General features: G+C 56.5%; 1 protein-coding gene across 2 annotated transcripts in view; it reads left to right on the top strand.

Annotated features, from left to right (window-relative positions):
• LOC102074009 (dedicator of cytokinesis protein 2) overlaps window positions 1–21,258 on the top strand; it is a 53,390-nt gene that overhangs the window by 2,888 nt on the left and 29,244 nt on the right. For both annotated transcript variants that reach the window (XM_074540578.1, XM_074540577.1), the window contains exons 7-28: window positions 274–409; window positions 502–656; window positions 1,000–1,081; window positions 2,022–2,157; window positions 2,445–2,520; window positions 2,726–2,805; window positions 2,908–3,033; window positions 3,117–3,241; window positions 4,043–4,141; window positions 5,325–5,397; window positions 5,488–5,591; window positions 8,468–8,657; window positions 10,640–10,737; window positions 10,846–10,935; window positions 11,182–11,282; window positions 12,178–12,312; window positions 16,343–16,454; window positions 17,546–17,616; window positions 17,952–18,058; window positions 18,600–18,727; window positions 19,573–19,623; window positions 20,268–20,363. In XM_074540578.1, coding sequence (XP_074396679.1) covers window positions 274–409; window positions 502–656; window positions 1,000–1,081; window positions 2,022–2,157; window positions 2,445–2,520; window positions 2,726–2,805; window positions 2,908–3,033; window positions 3,117–3,241; window positions 4,043–4,141; window positions 5,325–5,397; window positions 5,488–5,591; window positions 8,468–8,657; window positions 10,640–10,737; window positions 10,846–10,935; window positions 11,182–11,282; window positions 12,178–12,312; window positions 16,343–16,454; window positions 17,546–17,616; window positions 17,952–18,058; window positions 18,600–18,727; window positions 19,573–19,623; window positions 20,268–20,363 — 2,371 coding nt within the window. The remainder of the gene's footprint in view (window positions 1–273; window positions 410–501; window positions 657–999; window positions 1,082–2,021; window positions 2,158–2,444; window positions 2,521–2,725; window positions 2,806–2,907; window positions 3,034–3,116; window positions 3,242–4,042; window positions 4,142–5,324; window positions 5,398–5,487; window positions 5,592–8,467; window positions 8,658–10,639; window positions 10,738–10,845; window positions 10,936–11,181; window positions 11,283–12,177; window positions 12,313–16,342; window positions 16,455–17,545; window positions 17,617–17,951; window positions 18,059–18,599; window positions 18,728–19,572; window positions 19,624–20,267; window positions 20,364–21,258) is intronic.

Genomic DNA, 21,258 nt, shown 5'->3' with positions numbered 1-21,258 from the left:
CCTGTGCAAGGACAAGTGAGTCTTGGTGGGACACACAGGCCCTGTGATGCCAGCTCCTGTCCCCTTTCCCAGTGGGATCTGTGCTATCCCCTCAGACCCTGTGCAGGACAAGTGAGTCCTGGTGGGACACACAGCCCCAGGTGCCAGCTCCTGTCCCCTTTCCCAGTGGGATCTGTGCTGTCCTCTCACCCTGTGCAAGGACAAGCGAGTCCTGGTGGGACACACAGCCCCAGGTGCCCCCAGTCCTGTCTCACCCCACCCTGGCCCCTGCAGGATCCTCGCCCTGGACCTGGTGGTGCGGGATGAGGACGAGAACATCCTGGACCCCGACAGGACCAGCGTCGTCAGCCTCTTCCAGGCTCACAGGAGGGCGGCACAGACCCTCAGCCAGCGCCTCCAGGAGGAGACGGTGAGGCTGCTGCCAGCCTGATGTCTGTCCCAAAGCCTGATGTCCCCTGTGCCAGGGGAGGTGACAAGGCTGAGCCACCTTATGCCCCCCAGAGCTCGCAGCAGAGGGCACCAGGCCACGGCACCCACGGGGCTGCTTCGCCCTCCCACAACCTCTACCTGTGCGTGCGGAACTTCGTGTGCCATATCGGGGAGGAGGCGCAGCTCTTCATGGCGCTCTACGACCCCGGCGAGCAGCGCATCATCAGGTGGGGGCTCAAGACAGACCCCTGTCCCTGTCCCTGCTGTGCTGGGTGTTTGTCCTGCTGCCCCCTGAGGCGTTCCCCCAGGCTGCCCGTCCTGCCCAGCCCTGAGAACCCAGCGGTGTCACAGGGGGAAGGGGCACATCCCTTTATTGTCATGGCGCCATATCCCATGGGACAGCCCGTCCTGTCCTGCCCCGGCACTGCTGAGGTGACCAGGGGACAGCCAGGCTGGCCCAGTGCCTATGCCGCGATTGGGGACACTGGTGGGATGGAGGGTCCGTGGGATGGGAGCTGTTGGGGTCTCTGCCACCCCCGTACCCACTTCAACCATCACCCCCCCCCGCAGCGAGAACTACGTGATCCGCTGGGCCAGCACCGGCGTCCCGCAGGACATCGAGCTGCTCAACAACCTCAGGGTGGTGTTCACGGTGAGCGCAGAGCCCGGCGAGCCGCGCTGCTGCCCCTCCTGCAGATCTGCCCTCACCCGCAGCTTTTCGGCGCCGCGTGTGCCCCCCGGGTCAGTCCCCCTGCCCAGGGACCCCCAGCCCCTTCGCTGATCCCTGATGTGGCACCCGCCGTGGGGCTGTCCCTTGGGGTCCCCTCCCGGTGCTGGAGGTCCCCGGGTCCCCTCCCGGTGCTGGGGGTCCCGGTGTGTCCCGTCCCCGCTCGTCCCACGCCCCCGTTGCTGACTCAGCGCTTTGGCTGCAGCGCAGCGCTGACCCCCGGGACGCCGCGGAGCCATCGATATGCAAATGAGGCGGGAAAATCAATGTTAATTAATGAGCAGCATCAGCACTTGGGCTCCGCTGCCGCCCCCGGTTCTCGCCTATCTCCGCGCTCTGCTCTGCTCTGCTCTGCTCTGCTCGCTGCTGATGTGTCCCCACGCGTTGTGGCGTGTCCCCATCCTTTGTCCTTAGCGCCGCTGGGAGGTTTTGGCGCAGAAGCAGACCCCGAGGGACCCGGTCCCCTCCCCAGCTGGGGTACAGGGCTCCCCCGGCATCCTCACACCATGCCAGGTTCCCCCCGCTGCCAAACTGCCTGGTCTGGGGTGACCCGTTGGGTCCGTCGGTCCTGGCATTGTCCCCACCGCGGGGATTTGGGGCTGGCATTGTCCCCACCACGGGGATTTGGGGCTGACATTGTCCCCACCGCGGGGATTTGGGGCTGGCATTGTCCCCACCACGGGGATTTGGGACTCCTGGGGTGCGCAGGAGCCCCCAGGGCAGCGGGGCTGTGTCCCCACTGTCCCCACAGTGCAGGGCAGCAGGGACGCTCTGTGCCCACGGCCAACCCCTGGGCACCCGGCGCTGTCACTGGCACGTCCCCTGCGGTGCTGCCAGGGTGACACGGCCCCTGTGTGTCCCGCAGGACCTGGGCAGCGCGGACCTGAAGCGGGAGCGGCTGTTCCTGGTGTGCCAGATCATCCGCGTGGGGCGCATGGACCTGCGCGACAGCCACAGCCGCAAGCTCAGCACGGGGCTGCGCCGGCCCTTCGGCATCTCAGGTGGGGCTGGGGACACCGGGGACCCCCGTGCCACAACCCTGGCACTCCCCCAGAGCCACCACACCGGGACCTGCAATGTCCCTGGGCTGTCCCTTTTCCCTGCTGGCTCCAACCCCATGGTTGTCCCCACACTGTCCCTGCCCAAGGGACACAAAGCCCGCCCTGTCCTGGCACAGGGGACCCCCTGAGCAGCCCTGGGGAGCTCCCCTGCCTTCACCTCCCCCCATGATCCCATTCTGGGCTGGGATTGTCACCCCTGGCACGGCGCCACCTCTGTGTCACTGCAGTGATGGACATCACCGACATCGCCAGGGGGACGTGTGACAGCGACGAGGACAAGCAGCATTTCATCCCCGTCCACCCGTGAGCCCTGAGGGGAGGCTGGGAGGGCAGGGAGGAGCACCCCAGAGCCTGGCTGCCATGGGGACAGCACCTGGTGGGAGGGGGACACCACCTGGCTGGCATGGGGCCATCCCCTGGCGGCATGGGGACACCACCTGGCTGGTATGGGGACAAGAGGTGCAAGGACATCAAGAAAAGGTTTTTCCCCCAAATGTGCCTTTCCCAGGGTGGCAGCTGATGGCGATTTCCTTCACACCATGATCCGGAAGGCGGTGGAGGGCAAGGACATCAACCACAAGGGACAAGGTAGAGAGCCTGTGTCCCCTGGGCCATCTACTTGTCACATGAGGGGTCGAGGACTTGTGTGTCACCCTGTCACCCCTTGAAAAATCCCTGTGGTCCCTGCAGGGCTCTGGGTGTCCCTGAAGGTGCTCTGGGGTGACCTGAGCCAGGTGAGGAAGGACCACCCGCACCTGGTGGACCGCAGCACGGCCGTGGCTCGCAAGCTGGGCTACCCGGAGGTCATAATGCCAGGCAAGCGTGCTGGGGACAATCCTGGGCGTCCCTGGGGGTGGCAGCGTGGTGGCAGGGCCTGGCTGACGGGGCTGTCCCCACAGGTGATGTCAGGAACGACATCTACCTGACCCTGGTGCAGGGCGAGTTCGACAAGGGCAGCAAGAAGACGCAGAAGAACGTGGAGGTGACAGTGTGTGTGTGTGACGAGGCAGGAAACGTGGTGCAGGTATGGCTGCTGTCCCCTGTGTCACATTGAGTATGGCAGGTGTCCCCTGTATCCCCTCGGGTATGGTGGGTGTTCCTTGTGTCACATTGAGTATGGCAGGTGTCCTCTGTGTCACCTCGGGTATGGTGGGTGTTCCTTGTGTCACATTGAGTATGGCGGGTGTCCCTTGTGTCACCTCGGGTATGGCAGGTGTCCCCTGTGTCACATTGAGTATGGCAGGTGTCCCCTGTGTCACCTCGGGTATGGCGGGTGTCCCTTGCGTCACCTCGGGTATGGCAGGTGTCCTCTGTGTCACCTTGACTATGGCAGATGTCCCCTGTGTCACCTCACCTCGGGTAGAGCCAGCAGCTCCTCCAGGCTGGAGGAGCCTCTTGGGCCACTGGAGCTGCCCAAAATCGAGATCTGGGAATGGAATAAAGAAATGGGAAAGTGACAATAAGGAATTGGGACAGAGATAAAATTGTCCTGCCTTGGGGACAGCCAGACCCCCTGGCCAGATCCCCAGGACAGGAAGGAGCTGGGGGCAGGCAGAGGGGGTCAGACCCAGGTGTCACCTCCCCAGGCTGGCTCTTGTCACTCTCCAGGTGTTCTGTCCCCAGTTCTCACCTGGCTCCTGAGGGACGGGCTGCAATTCTCCATGCCCATCCCCAGGGCCATGCCCCGATGTGCCCTGGGAGGGCCGCGTGTCCCCTCGGAGGTGGCACCAGGCACTTTAGGGGGGTGTGGGCAGGGGGTTTGGGACAGGGATTGTTCCCTCCCTGCGAGGTCATTGAGCTGATCCCGAGGTGTCTCCTCCTGCAGAACGTGATCCACGCGGGAGCAGGGGACAGCCCCAGCAGCCTCTACCGCTCTGTTGTCTACTACCAGCAGCGGCACCAGCGCTGGATGGAGACCCTCAAGGTCTGGGGACACCGGGGCTGGGGTGGGACAGCCCTGCAGCCCCTCCTGGATGTGCCACTCGCTCCTCCTGCTGCTGTGGGGGTCCCTTTCAGGGCAGGCATTTTGGGGGGCAGTCCTTGGTCCCATCTTGGGGATGATGCAGGTGCTGGCAGGGTCACAGTGTGACCCCTGGATGGACACCCAGTCCTGGGGATGTGTGACTGTGTTCACAGGGGTCTCAGCATGAGGGAAGAGACAAGGATCTGACTCCATGTTTCAGAAGGCTGATTTATTGTTTTATTATATACATTATATTAAAACTATACTAAAAGAATAGAAGAAAGGATTTCATCAGAAGGCTGGCTAAGAATAGAATAGAAAGAATGATAACAAAGGTTTGTGGCTTTGACAGAGAGTCTGAGCCAGGTGGACTGTGATTGGCCATTAATTAGTAACAACCAACATAGGCCAATCACAGATCCACCCATTGCATTCCACAGCAGCAGATAATCATTGCTTATATTTTGTTCCTGAGGCCTCGCAGCTTCTCAGGAGGAAAAATCCTAAAGAAAAGATTCTTCATAAAACATGTCTGTGACAGGGATAGGCCCTGCAGCCCTGTCCCCATCCCAGTGCTCCCAGTTCGGCCTCACTGGTTCACTGGGGAGGACGTGGGGTTGGTTTGCAGCAGTGGATGGTCTGGCACAGCCCCTGCCTGGGCACACAGGGACATCATTGGGGGGACAGAGGGACATTGGCCAGGTGGGGCACAGAGGGACATCATTGGCCAGGTTGGGGACAGAGGGACAGTGGCCAGAGGGACATTGGCCAGGTGGGGGCACAGAGGGACATTGGCCAGGTGGGGGACAGAGGGACATTGCCCAGATGGGGCACACAGGGACATTGGCCAGATGGGGGCACACAGGGACATTGGCCAGGTGTGTGCACACAGAGATATTGGCCAGGTGGGGGACAGAGGGACATCATTGGCCAGGTGTGGGCACGCAGGGACATTGGCCAGGTGGGGCACAGAGGGACATTGGCCAGAGGGACATTGGCCAGGTGAGGACACACAGGGACATTGGCCAGGTGGGGACACACAGGGACATTGGCCAGAGGGACATTGCCCAGGTGTGGGCACACAGGGACATTGCCCAGCTGGTGGCACAGCCCCTGCCCTCACCTTGGCCCCCCTTCCCCCCAGATCGCTGTTCCCATCGAGGACGTGCACAGGACCCACCTGAGGTTCACCTTCCGCCACCGCTCCTCCAGCGACTGTGAGTGTCCCCTGGTGCCACACTGCCTGTCCCTGCCTGGGGCCGTGTCCCTGGTCCCCTGCAGCTCCCCCTCACGCTGTGTCCCCCCAGCCAAGGACCGGAGCGAGCGGATTTTCTCCATGGCCTTTGTGAGGCTGATGCGCCCCGATGGCACCACGCTGCGGGATGGGGAGCACGACCTGGTGCTCTACAAGGTATGGGGGGACCCCCGAACCCCCTAAGTGGCGGGGGGGGGTGTGGAACAGCAACTTCTGGGGCCAGGATCCCAGTCCCTGCCTGAGCCACGGCACTGGTGGCACGTACCCAAAGTCCCCGAGGGTTTGTGGTGTCCCCGAGGGTTTGTGGTGCCTCCCTGCTGTCCCTGCTGTCCTTGGTGACAGGGTCTCTCTGCACACACATCTCCAATCCCTGTGCTGCTCCTCTGGAATGCCAAGTTTGCTCTGGAAGAAGTTGATTTAAGCCTTTGTGACGGGCAGGGAACGTCCCCGTGCTGTGGCTGCGCTTCACCTGATTTCACCAGCCCTGCACTGCTGGGGTTTGCTCTGAGAGAGTGGGGGGGAGGCAAAAATCACTGCTCATTTGGGAAAAAACGCTGTCAGCTTTAATGTAAAGGTGCTGCTCCCTTACCTGGTGTCCCCTCACCTCACTGGGACTGCTGTGACAAGAGGAGTGGGTGGTGCAAGCTGGTCCCCACTGCCAGGGTGAGCTCAGGGCTCTTCCCAGGGTGTTGACACTTTCTGGGTCCCTTTTGGGGTCCTTTTTGGGGTCCCTGTTGTGGTCCCTTTTGGGGTCCCTCCTGGGCTCATGGAGCTCCAGTGTCCCTGAGCTGCTGCATGGGGATGTTCTCTGATTTTGGCAATGTGACACAGTTTCTCCAGGCAGAGCCACGTCCCTCCCTGAGTTCTGCCTTTTTTTGGGATGGTTCCTGCCTGCTGTGGCAGCCCAGGACAGGGACAGACCACGCTGTTCCTCCCCGAGGCTCCTGCACATTTGAAATCATTATGTCCCTCCCTCCCTGCTTTATTTTTGGGTGAAAGACCCAAATTCTTTGAGTGCTGCCGTGGCCCTCGGCGCTGGCTCTGCTCCCTGGCTCTTTGGGGACTGTCCCCTCCACAGCAGCAGCATTGGGCACCTTGGGGATGTGGCAGGGAGATCAAACCTCCCACACCTCCCTGCTAGGAGAACAAGCCCTGCACAGCCCCTGTAACCCTCAGAAAGCTGTCCCTGCCCTCCCGAGCTGCTCCATCCTCTCCCTGCCTGGCTCTGGCTCTTCCTGGCAGGCTGGGAAGTCAGAAAATATTTCTGATCTGGGAGGCAGAAAATATTTTATCTTTTTGTCTCTGCTTGCCAGAGGAATGTGAGTGAAGTGCTTTTAGCTGCTCAGAGCTCTCGATCTCCAGCTGCTCTGAGCTCCAGACAGTTTTCCCTGCATGGGCTCCAGACAGTTTTCCCTGCACAAGCTCCAGATGTGTCCTGGAGGGGAAAAGCCACCAGCAGACAGCTCTGTCACCTCCCTGCCACCTTCAGCTGGAGGGTTTCACCCTGCCAGGCTGCAGGCAGGGAGGGATGGGTGTCTGTGAGCTGCAGCATGGCTGGATCTGGTTATCTCTCATGTCCCAGGCTGGCCAAGAGCAGGGAAGGTCACACAGAGTCACCCCAGTGAGTCCTCCTGGGTGGAACATTGAATTTGACCCTCATTCATGGAGAAAGTTCCCCAGACTTCAAGATAGACTGGAATCCACAAAAGTGTGAAATAGATTATAGAGAGTAGTGTAGGTGTATCACTTAGGTGGGAAATTGAGGTTTTGGGATTTTTAGTGTGTTGTGGATGGAAGCAAGATGGAGGGCACAGGGTGATGTCCTGAGTTTCTTCTTCATGCTTCTTCCTCCTCCTTCTCCATTGGTTTGGGTGGCATTTTGTAATTGGGCAGAAAAGTCCCCATCGTGGGGTCTGTGGGATCAGTTATTGGGTTAAAAGGGAAAATAATCTAGCTGTCAGTTCTTAATTACAGTTTAGTCTTAAAAGACCTTGGAACAAGAGATTGTTGGCCATTTTGTGCCTTGCTGCAGAACTCACAGCAGTGAGGCTGTTTTACTGATAAGAAATAATAAACACCTGAGTCCCAACACAAATTACTGTCTCAAGTGTGTTGGGAAGGATGAAAGTTTGACAAGAAAGTCTCACAGATGCTTAGCAGAAAGATTTTTGAATGTAGAATCTGATGAAGGAATAGAGATGGAAGCAAGTTTTGATATAGAAGATAAGAATTGCTGAGCCAGTCTCACTGGATAACCAAGGAGGCAAAGGGTGTGTTAGTTAGAAGGGGTTTTTATGACAAAGAACAAAGGATAAACCCACCCCAAACAAGAAGATGTTTTTACCAAGCAGAAAGAGAGCACAGGCAAACAAGGCAGCAAATGTTGCAAGTAGAAAAAAGGCCTCAGAATTTTGCACTGCAAGAAAACTGAAAAACAACTTCTAGCTTAAACTGTAATGCACTGACTTTTAGTGATTGGAGAACAGTAACATGAATATGGTAATTGCAGTAGTTATGATAGGCTAGAGATAAAAGTTAAGGTACAGATTGGTTCTATTGTATGAAGATGCTCAGCAAAGAAAAGTATAGAATGCATTGTGACCAAAAGAAAAGTATAGAATGCATTGTGACCAAAAGAAAAGTATAGAATATATTGTGACCAAAAGAAAAGAATATAATGCATTTGTAACCAAAAGAAAAGTATAGAATGCATTGTAACCAAAGGAAAAGTATATAATGCATTGTAACCAAAAGTATATAATATATTGTGACCAAAAGAAAAGTATATAATGCATTGTAACCTAAACTCAGGGTCTCCAGGCCTGCCTGCAGCTGGAGCTGACAGCTGTAGGCACAGCTCTGTCACCCATGACCCTGGATGGAATAAACTGAATTTTGGGGAGCTGCCTGGAGTCCCACATCCCACATTTCGGCTCTTACACAAGTGCCTTCAATCCAGACCCACAAAACCCCACAGCTGGTGCCCCCACACCCCGGGGATGGCTCAGCTGTCGCTGTGCTGTGCCCTGCAGGGGGACAGCAAGAAGCTGGAGGATGCCAGCGCGTACCTGTCGCTGCCCTGGGAGCGGAACGCGCCCGAGCCGCGGCTCCTCTCGGGCTCCTCCTTCCGAGTGAGCGGGGCCGCGGCCGCCCTGGCCCCGTCCGGCCGGGACAGCTTCCAAATCTCCACGCTGGTCTGCTCCACCAAGCTGACCCAGAACGGTGAGTGCTGGGTCCCCACAGAGCGGGGGGAGTTGCAGCTGTGTCCCCTCACCAGTGGTGTTCCCACCTGCTGGACCATGGTTCTGGTATTTGGGTCTGCAGGGTCCATCACACTGGACTGAGATTTGGGGACAGTGAGGGCTCAGTTTGGCCATGCTCAGGCTGGTTTTGGGGATATCAGCAGGATCTGGGGATTTTTGGGGGGCTGCCATCCCCTGGAGAGGAGCAACAAGTGGAATTCCCACTTGAATGTGGCTGCTGGAGGTTCCATGACTTTCCTTCAAATGGAGGTGGGAATGGGAGCTCTGGGGTTTCACCCCCATGCCTGGGTTAGCTCAGGGTCCCCCCTGCAGGACCATAATTCTGGTATTTGGGTCTGCAGGGTCCATCACACTGGACTGAGATTTGGGGACAGTGAGTGCTCAGTTTGGCCATGCTCAGGATGTGGGAATGTTCAGCTTGGCCATGCTCAAGATGTTTTGGGGAGATCAGCAGGATCTGGGGATTTTGGGGGGCTGCCATCCCCTGGAGAGGAGCAACAACAAGTGGAATTCCCACTTGGATGTGGCTGTTGGAGGTTCCATGACCTTCCTTCAAATGGAGGTGGGAATGGGAGCTCTGGGGTTTCACCCCCATGCCTGGGTTAGCTCAGGGTCCCACCTGCTGGACCATAATTCTGGTATTTGGGTCTCCAGTGCCCATCACACTGGGCTGAGATTTGGGGACAGTGAGTGCTCAGTTTGGCCATGCTCAGGATGTGGGAATGTTCAGTTTGGCCATGCTCAGGCTGGTTTTGGGGATATCAGCAGGATCTGGGGATTTTGGGGGGCTGCCATTCACTGGAGAGGAGCAACAATGAGTGGGATTCCCACTTGAGTGCGGCTGTTGGAGGCTCCATGACCTTCCTTCAAATGGAGGTGGGAATTGGAGCTCTGGGGTTTCACCCCCATGCCTGGGTTAGCTCAGGGTCCCACCTGCTGGACCATAATTCTGGTATTTGGGTCTCCAGCATCCATCACACTGGGACAGAGAGCTGGGGACAGTGAGGGCTCAGTTTGGCCATGCTCAGGATGTGGGAATGTTCAGCTTGGCCATGCTCAAGATGTTTTGGGGATATCAGCAGGATCTGGGGATTTTGGGGGGCTGCCATGCACTGGAGAGGAGCAAGTGGAATTCTCACTTGGATGTGGCTGTTGGAGGCTCCATCACCCTCCCTCCAAACTGAGGTTGGAATTGAAGCTCTGTGGTTTCTCCCCCATCCCTGGGTTAGCTCAGGGTCCCACCTGCTGGACCATAATTCTGGTATTTGGGTCTCCAGTGTCCATCACACTGGGCTGAGATTTGGGGACAGTGAGTGCTCAGTTTGGCCATGCTCAGGATGTGGGAATGTTCAGTTTGGCCATGCTCAAGATGTTTTGGGGAGACCAGCAGGATCTGGGGATTTTCGGGGGCTGCCACTCACTGGAGAGGAGCAACAATGAGTGGGATTCCCACTTGAGTGCGGCTGTTGGAGGCTCCATGACCTTCTCTCCAAGTGGAGGTGGGAATTGGATCTCTGTGGTTTCTCCCCCATGCTGCGTTAGCTCAGGGGAGTTTCCAGCTTCCCTGGGCTGGTCTGGTGCCCCCTCAGCCAGGGAAAGGGCCAGGGGATGGGCTGGGCTCTCCTCCCTTCTGCTGCAGTGTGGCTGAGTGCAGGGGCTCAGGGGACGTGGCCTGGTGGCCTGGGGATGTGACACTCAGTGACAGCAAGGTGCAGGGCACTGTGGCTCAGTGTGGAGGGCTCAGGGATGAGGCTGCTGCATTCATTCCCTTCCTGCAGCACAGTTTTGTCCACCACAACCTATTTAAGGTTTGTGCTTTATGGGCTTGGCTTCAGGGGGTCTCAGTGGTTGTGGGAGGGGGTCCTGGCTGCTGGGGAGCAGCAGGGTCGGTGACACTGGGGTGTGACAGGAGGTGCTCAGTGCCCTGTTCCCCCTGCCCAGTGAACCTGCTGGGGCTGCTCAAGTGGCGCTCCAAGCCCAGCCTGCTCTGTGGGAACCTCCAGAAGCTGATGAATGTGGATGGAGGAGAGGTCATCAAGGTACAGCCAGCATTTCCTCCCTCCCTGGCTCCTGCCCCCCACTCCCCATGCCCAGAACTGGGTTTTGGGCAGTGCTGGGGCCATCCCTCGAGCCCTGGTGTCCCTCAGTTCCTGCAGGACACGCTGGATGCCCTGTTCTCCATCATGATGGAGCACTCAGACACCGATGTCTATGACACCCTCGTGTTTGACGCCCTGGTGAGCACAACCTGTGTGGGTCTGAGCCCTCCCCAGTGCAGGGTGGGCACTGGTGGGACTGGGACAATGGGGTTTGAGTGACCCAGCACAGGGCAGGGCTGTTCTGGGGGACATTGTCCCTTTGGGGGACAATCCCAGCAGCATTTAAAGGTGTTTCACCACAAGAGTGATGGCTCAGGGTGGGCTTAGGGTGGCAGAGGGGTCCCCCTGCCCACACCAAGCCGTGCCCCTGCCTGCTGCCCTCAGGTTTTCATTGTCAGGCTGGTGGCTGAGAGAAAATTCCAGCATTTCAACACGGTCCTGGAGGCTTACATCAGGCAGCACTTCAGCGCCACGTTGGCCTACAAGTGAGGGGCTGGGGCATGGGGGGACAGGGATGGGACAGCTGGAATGGGGTGGGGGACAGGGATGGGACAGCTGGAATGGGGTGGGACAGCTGGAATGGGGCTGGGACAGTGGGGACAGAGAAGGATAGGGCTGGGATAGCTGGAATGGGGCTGGGACAGGGAGGGACAGCTGGAATGGTGGCAAACAGCTGGAGGGGGATGGGACTGGTGGGACAGGGCTGGGACAGGGAGGGACAGGGCTGGGACAGCTGGAATGTACTGGAACAGCTGGAGGGATGGGGTACAAGGCTGGGACAGCCAGCATGGGATGGGACAGTGGGCTGGGACAGGGCTGGAACAGCTGGAATGGGGCTGGGACAGGGCTGGGACAGGGCTGGGACAGCTGGAATGGACTGGAATAGGTGAAATGGGGCTGGGACAGCTGGAGTGGGGCTGGGACAACCAGGATGGGGCTGGGACAGCTTTAATGAGGCTGAGACAGCTGGAATGGGGTGGGAGAGGGCTGAGACAGCTGGAGTGGGGTGGGGGACAGTTGGAATGGGGCTGGGACAGTGAGGACGGGGAGGAACAGGGCTCAGACAGCTGGAATGGATCGGAACAGCTGGAATGGGGCTGGGACAGGGCTAGAAGGGTGGGTAGCAGGGCTGGGACAGCCAGGATGGGGCTGGGATGGTGGGTACAGGGAGGGATGGGGCTGGGGCAGCTGGAAGGGTGGGGGACAGGGATGGGACAGCTGGAGTGGAGCTGGGACAGATGGAAGGGTGGGGGACAGGACTGGGAGAGCTGCAATGGGGCTTGGCAGCTGGCATGGGACTGTTGGGACAGCCAGAATGGGGCTGGGACAGTGGGTACAGGGAGGGACAGGGCAGGGACAGCCAGGACACCCCTCCCGCAGGAAGCTGCTGGCGGTGCTCACTCAGTACGTGGAGCAGGCGGGCCGGGGCGAGCCCTGCGAGTCCCTCCCGCGCACCTTCAAAGCCCTCGAGTACATCTTCAAATTCATCGTGCGCTCCCGCCGCCTCTTCGCGCAGTGAGTGCTGCTGGGCTGGGCCTCCCGGTGATCCCACTGCCTCCCAGTGCTGCCTGTGCTGTGCCTCCCAGTGCCTCCCAGTGCTCCCAGTGCTAACCGTGCCGGGCCTCCCAGTCATCTCAGTGCTCCCAGTGCCTCCCAGTGTCTTCCAGAGCTTCCCAATGCTCCCAGAACCTTCCAGTGCCTCCCAGCACCTCCCAGTGCTGCCTGTGCTGTGCCTCCCAGTGCTCCCAGTGCCTCCCAGTGCCTCCCAGTGCATCCCTGTGCTGCTGTGCTGTGCCTCCCAGTACTCCCAGTGATCCCAGTGCTGCTGGGCTGGGCCTCCCAGTGCTTCCAGTGCCTCCCAGTGCTGTGCCTCCCAGTGCTCCCAGTACCTCCCAGTGCCTCCAAGTGTCTTCCAGAGCTTCCCAATGCTCCCAGAACCTTCCAGTGCCTCCCAGTGCCCTCCCAGTGCCTCCTCGTGCTCCCAGTACTGGCTATGCCTCCCAGTGCTCCCAGTGCTCCCAGTGTCTCCCAGTGCCTTCCAGTGCTGCCTGTGCCATGCCTCCCAGTGCTCCCAGTGTTTCCCAGTGCTGCCTGTGCCTCCCAGTGCCTCCCAGTGCTTCCAGTTCTCCCAATGTCTCTCAGTGCTCCCAGTGCTTCCCAGTCCCTCCGAGTCCCTCCCAGTGGCTCCCAATGCCCCACAGTGACCCTGCCCCACAGTGACCTCTGCCACCCCTGACAGGGAGTTTCCAATGAGCTCTTCAAACCCTCCCACGGTGGAAATGGCAAAGTGTCCCGGGCAGTCTGTGCCCCTGCATGTGCTGGGAAGGTTTCCTGGAGCCTGGTGGGAGTGGGGGTGGAGCTGGGGGGTCTCTGATGTGCCCTCCAAGCCCAAATCTGCTGTGATGAGCAGAGGAACAGGGTGAGTGCCTCCACAGTTCAAAGGTCAAGGTGTCCCCAGGCCCCTCCAGAGTCCCCCGGGGTGGTGTCACTTGTTCCCCGTGGGCACAGGGCTCACATCCAGCCTGGGTGATGCACAACACCCTCCCGGCGTGGGAGAGGGGGAAATCAGGAAATCTGGCATCTCCAGATGTTCCTCTTTCATTCCACGTAGGCAGCACCGAAAGATGAAGTGTCCTGAGGGGGCAGTGAGGGACCCCCCCCCACACACAGGGCACGGGGTGGGCGCTGAAAGCTGGGGGGTCACCCCATTCCCAGGCACCCTGGTTCAGCAGGAAGCTGCTTTGGGGGGGAATGAGGGCTTTGCCTCCTGCACCCCAAGCCCAGAATGTGCTGGGATCCCTGTGTCTTGTATTTGTTGGGAATGCCCTGATGAAGGCAGGAATGATGAATCTGACTCCATGTTCTCAGAAGGCTAATTCATTACTTATATACAATTAATGTATTTATATAATTTTATTATTATTTTTATGATCTTTATATATTATATTATATTATATTATATTATATTATATTATATTATATTATATTATATTATATTATATTATATTATATTATATTATATTATATTATATTATATTGTATTGTATTATATTACATTACATTACATTACATTATTATATAGTATATCCTATTATAGTATTATATGTACATCCTATTATAGTATTATATCATATTATATTATACAATACTCGACTCAAGAATACAGAAAGGATACTTACAAAATGCTAAAAAGATAATAATGAAAACTTGTGACTCTTTCCAGAGTCCCGACACAGCTTGGCCCTGATTGTCCAAAGAACCAAAACAACTCACAGCAGAGTCCAATGGAACAATCACCTGTGGGTAAACAATGTCCAAACACATTCCACATGTGAGCACAACGCAGGAGAAGCAAATGAGATAAGAATTGTTTTCCTTTTTCTCTGAGGCTTTTCAGCTTCCCAGGAGAACAATCCAGGGTGAAGGGATTTTTCCAGGGAATGCGAATGCCACGCCTGTGCCCCTCCCAGTGGCACTGGGGAGCTGCGCTGGTGTCCCTGTGTCCTCAGGAACTGTCGCACTCGCTTTGCCCCACTCTGGATTAACCAGAGTTAATTAACCATGGGGTTTGAGCCCTGTCTGTCCTCACCACTTCCATCCTCTCCCAGGTGTTCCAGAACCTCACACCCAGCACCTGCCTCTCCCTCCTGTGTGAGCACATTCCCAGCTCAGAGCACTCCTGGCAGGAGAAATTAATTACCCAGCTTGTTTGCAAACAGCCCCTGAATGAGTTTGCCTGGAGCAGAGGCATCCCTGAGGACATTTAGTGATTTTATAGAGCTTCCCTTTATCTCAACATGCACTAACACGGGCTCCTCACATCCTCTAAGTGCTCTGAGCGTGCTGCAATTTGTACAGGCTGTAATCGACAGGAATTGGGTTGTAATTAGAGTCAGTTGCTGCAGATTGCTGCCTGTGGGATTGCCTGTGCTGCTGCTGGAGCTGGACAAGCAGAGCCTGCAGCTCCTCTGAGGAGCCCAGGTAGCTGCAAGGATGACTGAGCCCTGTCCCCCACCTTGGGACACCTCCCTGTGTCCCCTCAGTGCCCCAATGGCACCGTGGTGACGTCTGTCCCTCGCTGCTTCCTCCTTGCTGCTTCCTCTGCCTGCTTCTCCTTTTCAGCCGCCACTGAGAGTGGCAAAACTTTCCCTGACAGTGCTCATTGTCCCCAGATTTTGAGGTAAAATTTTGGAGCAACCCATGTGTCTTGGTTTGGAAAGACAGGAGTCTGCTAAGGAAGGCAAGAGCCTCCCCTGAAATGGAGAATGTAAACCCTCCCCACCCCTCCGAATTGCTATATATTTTAAATTAAGGGGCTCTCAGGCAAAAAATATGGGAGCGGGAATAACAGTTCTCTAATAGGGAAAGGAAAAAAAGGAAAGGATAGAATAAACACTGCCGTACACTAGAACAGCACTGATAGAGTCAGAACCCAACCTGACACCCTGTGGGTCAGGCTGTTGGTAGCAGTCCAGTTGGAATTGTGGCTCAGCCCTCCTGCAGTGCCAGCTGTGGCTCTGCTGCAGCAGGGATCCTGCACAAGGGGGGAGTTTTCCTCTGCAGCTCCAGGGCTGCTGGGGATGGGCCTGGGCTCCCTCTGGCAATGCAGGGCAGCAGAAAGCTGCTCCTCTGGCAATGCAGGGGGCAAAGGCTGCTGGGGTGTCCCAAACCTCAGATTGGATCCAGGCAGGAATGCTTGGCTCCTCCCCTGGGCGGAGCATCTCCCCATGGGATGATGGAATTGGATCAGCCCTGCAGGGACACTCACTGGCCATGAACAGAAGATAATTAATAATTAATGGCCCATGAACAGCGGAGATCTCCTGGAGGGAGGATTGGCTGTGGAACAGATACAGAAAACTGCCCAATGAACAGAAGACAACTGCCCCACCTGACAGATAATGATAGAACACACACATTGCCTTGCAGTCTAGGATAGATGCCAGGGAAGGTGTGTGGTGTAGCATTCACATCCTCTGAAAAAAATCCCTTCACCCAGGATTTCTCTCCTGGGAAGCTGTGAAGCCTCAGAGAAAAAGGAAAACAATTCTTATCTCATTTGCTTCTCCTGTGTTGTGCTCATGTGGAATGTGTTTGGAGATTGTTTACCCACAGGTGATTGTTCCATTGGATTCTGCTATGAGTTGTTTTCACTCTTTGGCCAATCAGGGCCAAGCTGTGTCAGGACTCTGGAGAGAGTCAGGAGTTTTCATTATTATTTTTTTAGCATTTTGTAAGTATCCTTTCTGTATTCTTTAGAATAATATAATATAATATAATATAAATGTATAAATTATATATATAATTATATAAATATAAATTGTATATATTATACATTACACACATGCACATATATATATATAAATAAAAATAAATTAGCCTTCTGAGAACATGGAGTCAGATTGTTCATTCCTGCCTTCGTGGGGCATTCCCAGCAAGTACAGCAGTGTGGCATGGTGGCAGTGTGGTGACAGCCCGGTGACTCTGGCCCTTGCAGAGGCATGGTGGCAGTGTGGTGACAGCCCGGTGACTCTGGCCCTTGCAGGCTCTACGAGGGGAAGGAGGTGGCCGAGTTCCAGCGCTCCCTGCAACGCTTCTTCCTCGCCCTCAACCAGCTGATGCAGTCCCCGCTGGAGGGTCCCACCCTGCTCTCCCAGGTATGGGGACATGGGGGGCCCTGGAGGGCTCAGCTGGGCTCTGGGGTGCCAGGGAGGGTGCCCAGGCCAGGCACTGGCTGTCCCCTTGCTGGGGTGACATTGTGTCTGTGTTTGTTTTTGGGGTGACACTGTGTCACTGTGTTTTTTGGGGTGACACTGTGTCTGTGTTTGTTTTTAGGGTGTCACTGTGTCACTCAGTGTTTGTTTTGGGGTGTCACTGTGTCTGTGTTTGTTTTGGGGTGACACTGTGTCACTGTGTCTCTGTTTTTGGGGTGACACTGTGTCACTGTGTCTGTGTTCATTTTTGGGGTGTCACTGTGTTACTGTGTCTGTGTTTGTTTTTGGGGTGACACTGTGTCGCTGTGTCTGTGTTTGTTTTGGGGTGACACTGTGTCTGTGTTTATTTTTGGGGTGACACTGTGACTCTGTGTTAATTTTTGGGGTGACACTGTGTCGCTGGGTTTGTTTTGGGGTGACACTGTGTCTGTGTTTGTTTTTAGGGTGTCACTGTGTCAGTGTTTGTTTTGGGGTGTCACTGTGTCTGTGTTTGTTTTTGGGGTGACACTGAGTCACTGTGTCTCTGTTTTTGGGGTGACACCGTGTCACTCAGTGTTTGTTTTGGGGTGACACTGTGTCGCTGTGTCTGTGTTCATTTTTGGGGTGACACTGTGTCTCTGTGTTTGTTTTTGGGGTGACACTGTGTCGCTGGGTTTGTTTTGGGGTGACACTGTGTCTGTGTTTGTTTTTAGGGTGTCACTGTGTCACTCAGTGTTTGTTTTGGGGGGTCACTGTGTCTGTGTTTGTTTTTGGGGTGACACTGTGTCTGTGTTTGTTTTGGGGTGACACTGTGTCTGTGTTTGTTTTTAGGGTGTCACTGTGTCACTCAGTGTTTGTTTTTGGGGTGACACTGAGTCACTGTGTCTCTGTTTTTGGGGTGACACCATGTCACTCAGTGTTTGTTTTGGGGTGACACTGTGTTGCTGTGTCTGTGTTAGTTTTTGGGGTGACACCGTGTCACTCAGTGTTTGTTTTTGGGGTGACACAGTTTCTCTGGGATCCTGTCTGAAGGCAGCTCTGTGGTGTCTCTGCAGGGAGCAGCTCTGAAGTACCTGCCCTCCATCCTCGAGGACGTGTTTGGGATCTTTGACTCCTCCACGCTGGGGTAGGGTCCCTGTGTCCCCACCAACCCCTGTCCTGCTCAGCACCTGCCACAGCCACCTCTGTCCCTGCATCCAGCAGAGAGCAGGGGGGTCTGGAATCACCTCCTGATCCCCTTCCCAGTGCAAAAATGGGAGAGTTCTGCTCAGTTTTAGCCTGGGAACTCAGCCCCAGCTGTCTTCACTTTGGGAATTCAGGCAGGGTTTGCCTGCTGGGGCCTGTGGTGGGCACAGCTGCCCTGTGGGACCATCCTGCCCGCATTTAGGGGGTCCCCCCACCCATCAGCCCCATCCTGAGCAGAACCTGGAGCTCCTGCTTTGTCCCCTCTCTTGCTGGCAGGGCCGTGCTGAGGGACTTTGTGGGGAACCTGCAGCCCCAGCGCCTGCTGAAACAGAAGCTGCAGTGCCTGACTGACATTGCCAGCAGCAAAGCCTTCCAGTGCCACGGTGAGAGGGGTCCTGGGGACACTGCCCTTGCTGAGCCCACCCAGAGGCCATGCACAGGCTGGGGAGGAGGCCCTGAGCAGGGATTCCTCCTCTGCCTCATCCCAGGGTGGCTCCACAGCTGGGGACAATTCCCTCATGGCTGAGGTGGCTCCATAGCTGGGGACAATTCCCTCATGGCTGAGGTGGCTCCGTAGCTGGGGTCAATTCCCTCATGGCTGAGGTGGCTCCGTAGCTGGGGTCAATTCCCTCATGGCTGAGGTGGCTCCACATCTGGGGACAATTCCCTCATGGCTGGGGTGGTTCCACAGCTGGGGACAATTCCCTCATGGCTGAGGTGGCTCCACATCTGGGGACAATTCCCTCATGGCTGGGGTGGCTCCATAGCTGGGGACAATTCCCTCATGGCTGGAGTGGTTCCACAGCTGGGGACAATTCCCTCATGGCTGAGGTGGCTCCATAGCTGGGGACAATTCCCTCATGGCTGAGGTGGTTCCACAACTGGGGACAATCCCCTCATGCCCGTGTCCCCTTGTCCCCCCAGAGTGCAGGGAGCTGGTGCTGCAGGCAGCCCTGCCCATCCTGCAGGAGCTGATCCAGGCAGGGGAGGAGGAGGACGCCTGCATCGAGCTGCTCAGCAGCATCCTGGAAGTTCTCTACCAGGCCCAGAAGGTAAAGCAGGAATCAGCTGGGCAGTGACCTGGCCAAACCCCTCTGAGTGAGGTTAATCACCAGTTCCTGGCCAGGATATTGTTGGAGTTCACTCACTGTGGGTGTCACCATCCCAGCAGGACATGCCCAGGGTGGGACACAAACTTTGTGTTTTCCACCTCAGTGAGTTTCTGCTGGGTTGCCCAACATCCACATGAGAGGGGAAGGGGCTTCCAAGCTCAGGGATGACATTAACCCGAGGGTGGTGGGGACATCAGCAGCTCTGCAGAGCTGGGAGGAAGAAAATGAGGGAAGGAAGGAAGGTGAGATCACATTGATAATGAATCATGAAAGATCTGGAGAGACATTCTGTGGTATTGGCCAACCAGACCAAGCAGGTTGAGAATGGCTTTTCTGGATTTGAGTAAACCAAACAAACGGTATCCAAACCTGATGCATTGGCCAAGGTCACCCAAACATTGGTTTTTGGTTGACTCACAGCCAGGTACACGTTACTTAAGGCAAACAACAAAGTAATAAGGCATGAGTATGATTTTTGATTTAGTTTCCTATTTTTCTTTGGTTTCCTTTCTGATTCAAGGCACTTTTACTTTTTGTCTTTTCCCAATTCTATTTTGGAACAGGCCAAATGTAACTAAAATTTCAATGGCCTTATACCTCCTATGAAATTCTGCTGGTCAGCGATTGCCAGTCACCCCCTGGGCAATATCACACTCCAAAATGAAGTGTGATGGCTCCAAACATGAGGCAGGGACATGGTGGGCACCCACCCACCCAAATGTGGCCTGTCTGGGGTGGGCTGGGGCCATTCCTGGGGAGTCTCAGCTCTGTTTTGGTGATTGCAGAGCGCAGAGAAGCTGCGAGCACGGCACAAGGACCGCGGAGATGCGGAGCTGGTGAGTGTCCCTGCAACACAGGGAATGGTTTGGGAATGCACAGGGCTCTGTTCCTGCCCTTCCTGGCTCCTCTGGGGTCCCTTGGGGGGTTCAGGTGTTCCACCTGCAGTGCAGTGACTGTGGGAGCTGAGTTGGACACTGTGTCCTGGGAGGGTGAGATGGTTCCTTAATCCCCACAGCACCAGGAAGCCCAAGAAAGGGGATAGAAAGCTCAGAAAATGTGGTGAAATGTCTCATTAACTTTGAAACCTGAAACAGCCTTTATGGAAAGCACGGTGGGATGCTCTGGGGGAAGATTCTGCTCTTGCTTCAAGCCCATGAGAGTTGACCCCACCTTTACCTGCCCAGCGCCATCCCCATCATCCTCAGCCATCCTTGGCTGTCGCCATTGTCCCCAGCGAGGTGGCCACAGTGCCAGGGAGGTATGCAGAGCTGTGCACCTCTCTGTGCAGGGCTGAGCTGTACAGAGATCTCAAATCCCATATTTTTGCTGGTGCACATTTCCTCGCTCTGACTCCAGCTCCGGATCAGGCTCCATTCCCGTGTCACCACCCCGATGCCACCAGCCCTTGAAGGAGCCATGCTGGGACACCTCCCACAGCTGGGACGTGCCCTGCCATGGCCCTGCCACTCTCACCTTGCAGGCACAGGTGAAGAAGCACATCCAGGTGATCCTGGAGCGGCTGCTCCACACGGTCAATCGCAGGGTGATCGTCCTGGACCGGGAGAACCCGCTGAGGGTGAGTGCCACTGTGCCACACGGGAGAGGTGACACTGCTTTGGGGGCCTGGCTGGGTGTAAATGGCTCTGCTCCTCGCTGGACCTGCTGCCAGCACCCAGCAGGATGGGGATGGATGCCAGGGATGTGCCCAGTGGGATACAGGGGGAAGCAGGAGCTGGAGCATCTGGACAGCTGCTGTGTCCCGGGAGGCCGAGGTGGTTCCTTAATCCCCACAGCACCAGGAAGCCCAGGAATGGGATGGAAACCTCAGAAACTGTGGTGAAATGTCCCATTAACTTTGAAACCTGAAATAGCCTTTATGTAGAGCATGGTGGGATGCTCTGGGAGAAGATTCTGCTCTTGCTTCAACCCCATGAGAGTTGATCCCACCTTTACCTGCCCGTGGGCCAGGAAAAGCTGTTTTGGGAGCAGTGAAGGGTTTGGGCTGCATTATCTGGAAATATCAGCTGAACCCGGTGAACCATCGCAGTTTTACTGCCAAAAACGCGTGAGGAGCAGGCTGGACACGCGGGAAGGAAGGCGGGTCAGTGGAGCAGCGATGGGAGGGGACGGAGCCGGACCAGCGGGGCTCGGGATCTTTTTGGGGACGTGGTGACAAACCCAGGAGCTGCACTGCGTCTGTGGGTGGGCGATGAGCTGTGTTGGTGTGCGTTCTGGAAGCTCGGAGCGGGGAATTGCCGTGCTGTGCTGTACCGTGCTGTACCGTGCCGTGCTGTACCATACCGTGCTGTACCGTGCCGTACCGTGCTGTACCGTGCCATGCCGTACCGTGCTGTACCGTGCCGTGCCCGGGGCGCTGCGGGCAGCCGGAGCGGAGGCTCCGCCGCCGGGGCCGTGCGGCGATGCCTGCGCCGGGCTGTGATTCAGCTGTGACTCAGGCAGGAGATGCATGC

The sequence above is a fragment of the Zonotrichia albicollis genome, chromosome 5 (genome assembly GCF_047830755.1).
Source record: "Zonotrichia albicollis isolate bZonAlb1 chromosome 5, bZonAlb1.hap1, whole genome shotgun sequence".
In the NCBI taxonomy this organism is placed as follows: domain Eukaryota; kingdom Metazoa; phylum Chordata; class Aves; order Passeriformes; family Passerellidae; genus Zonotrichia; species Zonotrichia albicollis.
This window is presented reverse-complemented; position numbering and strand designations above follow the sequence as displayed.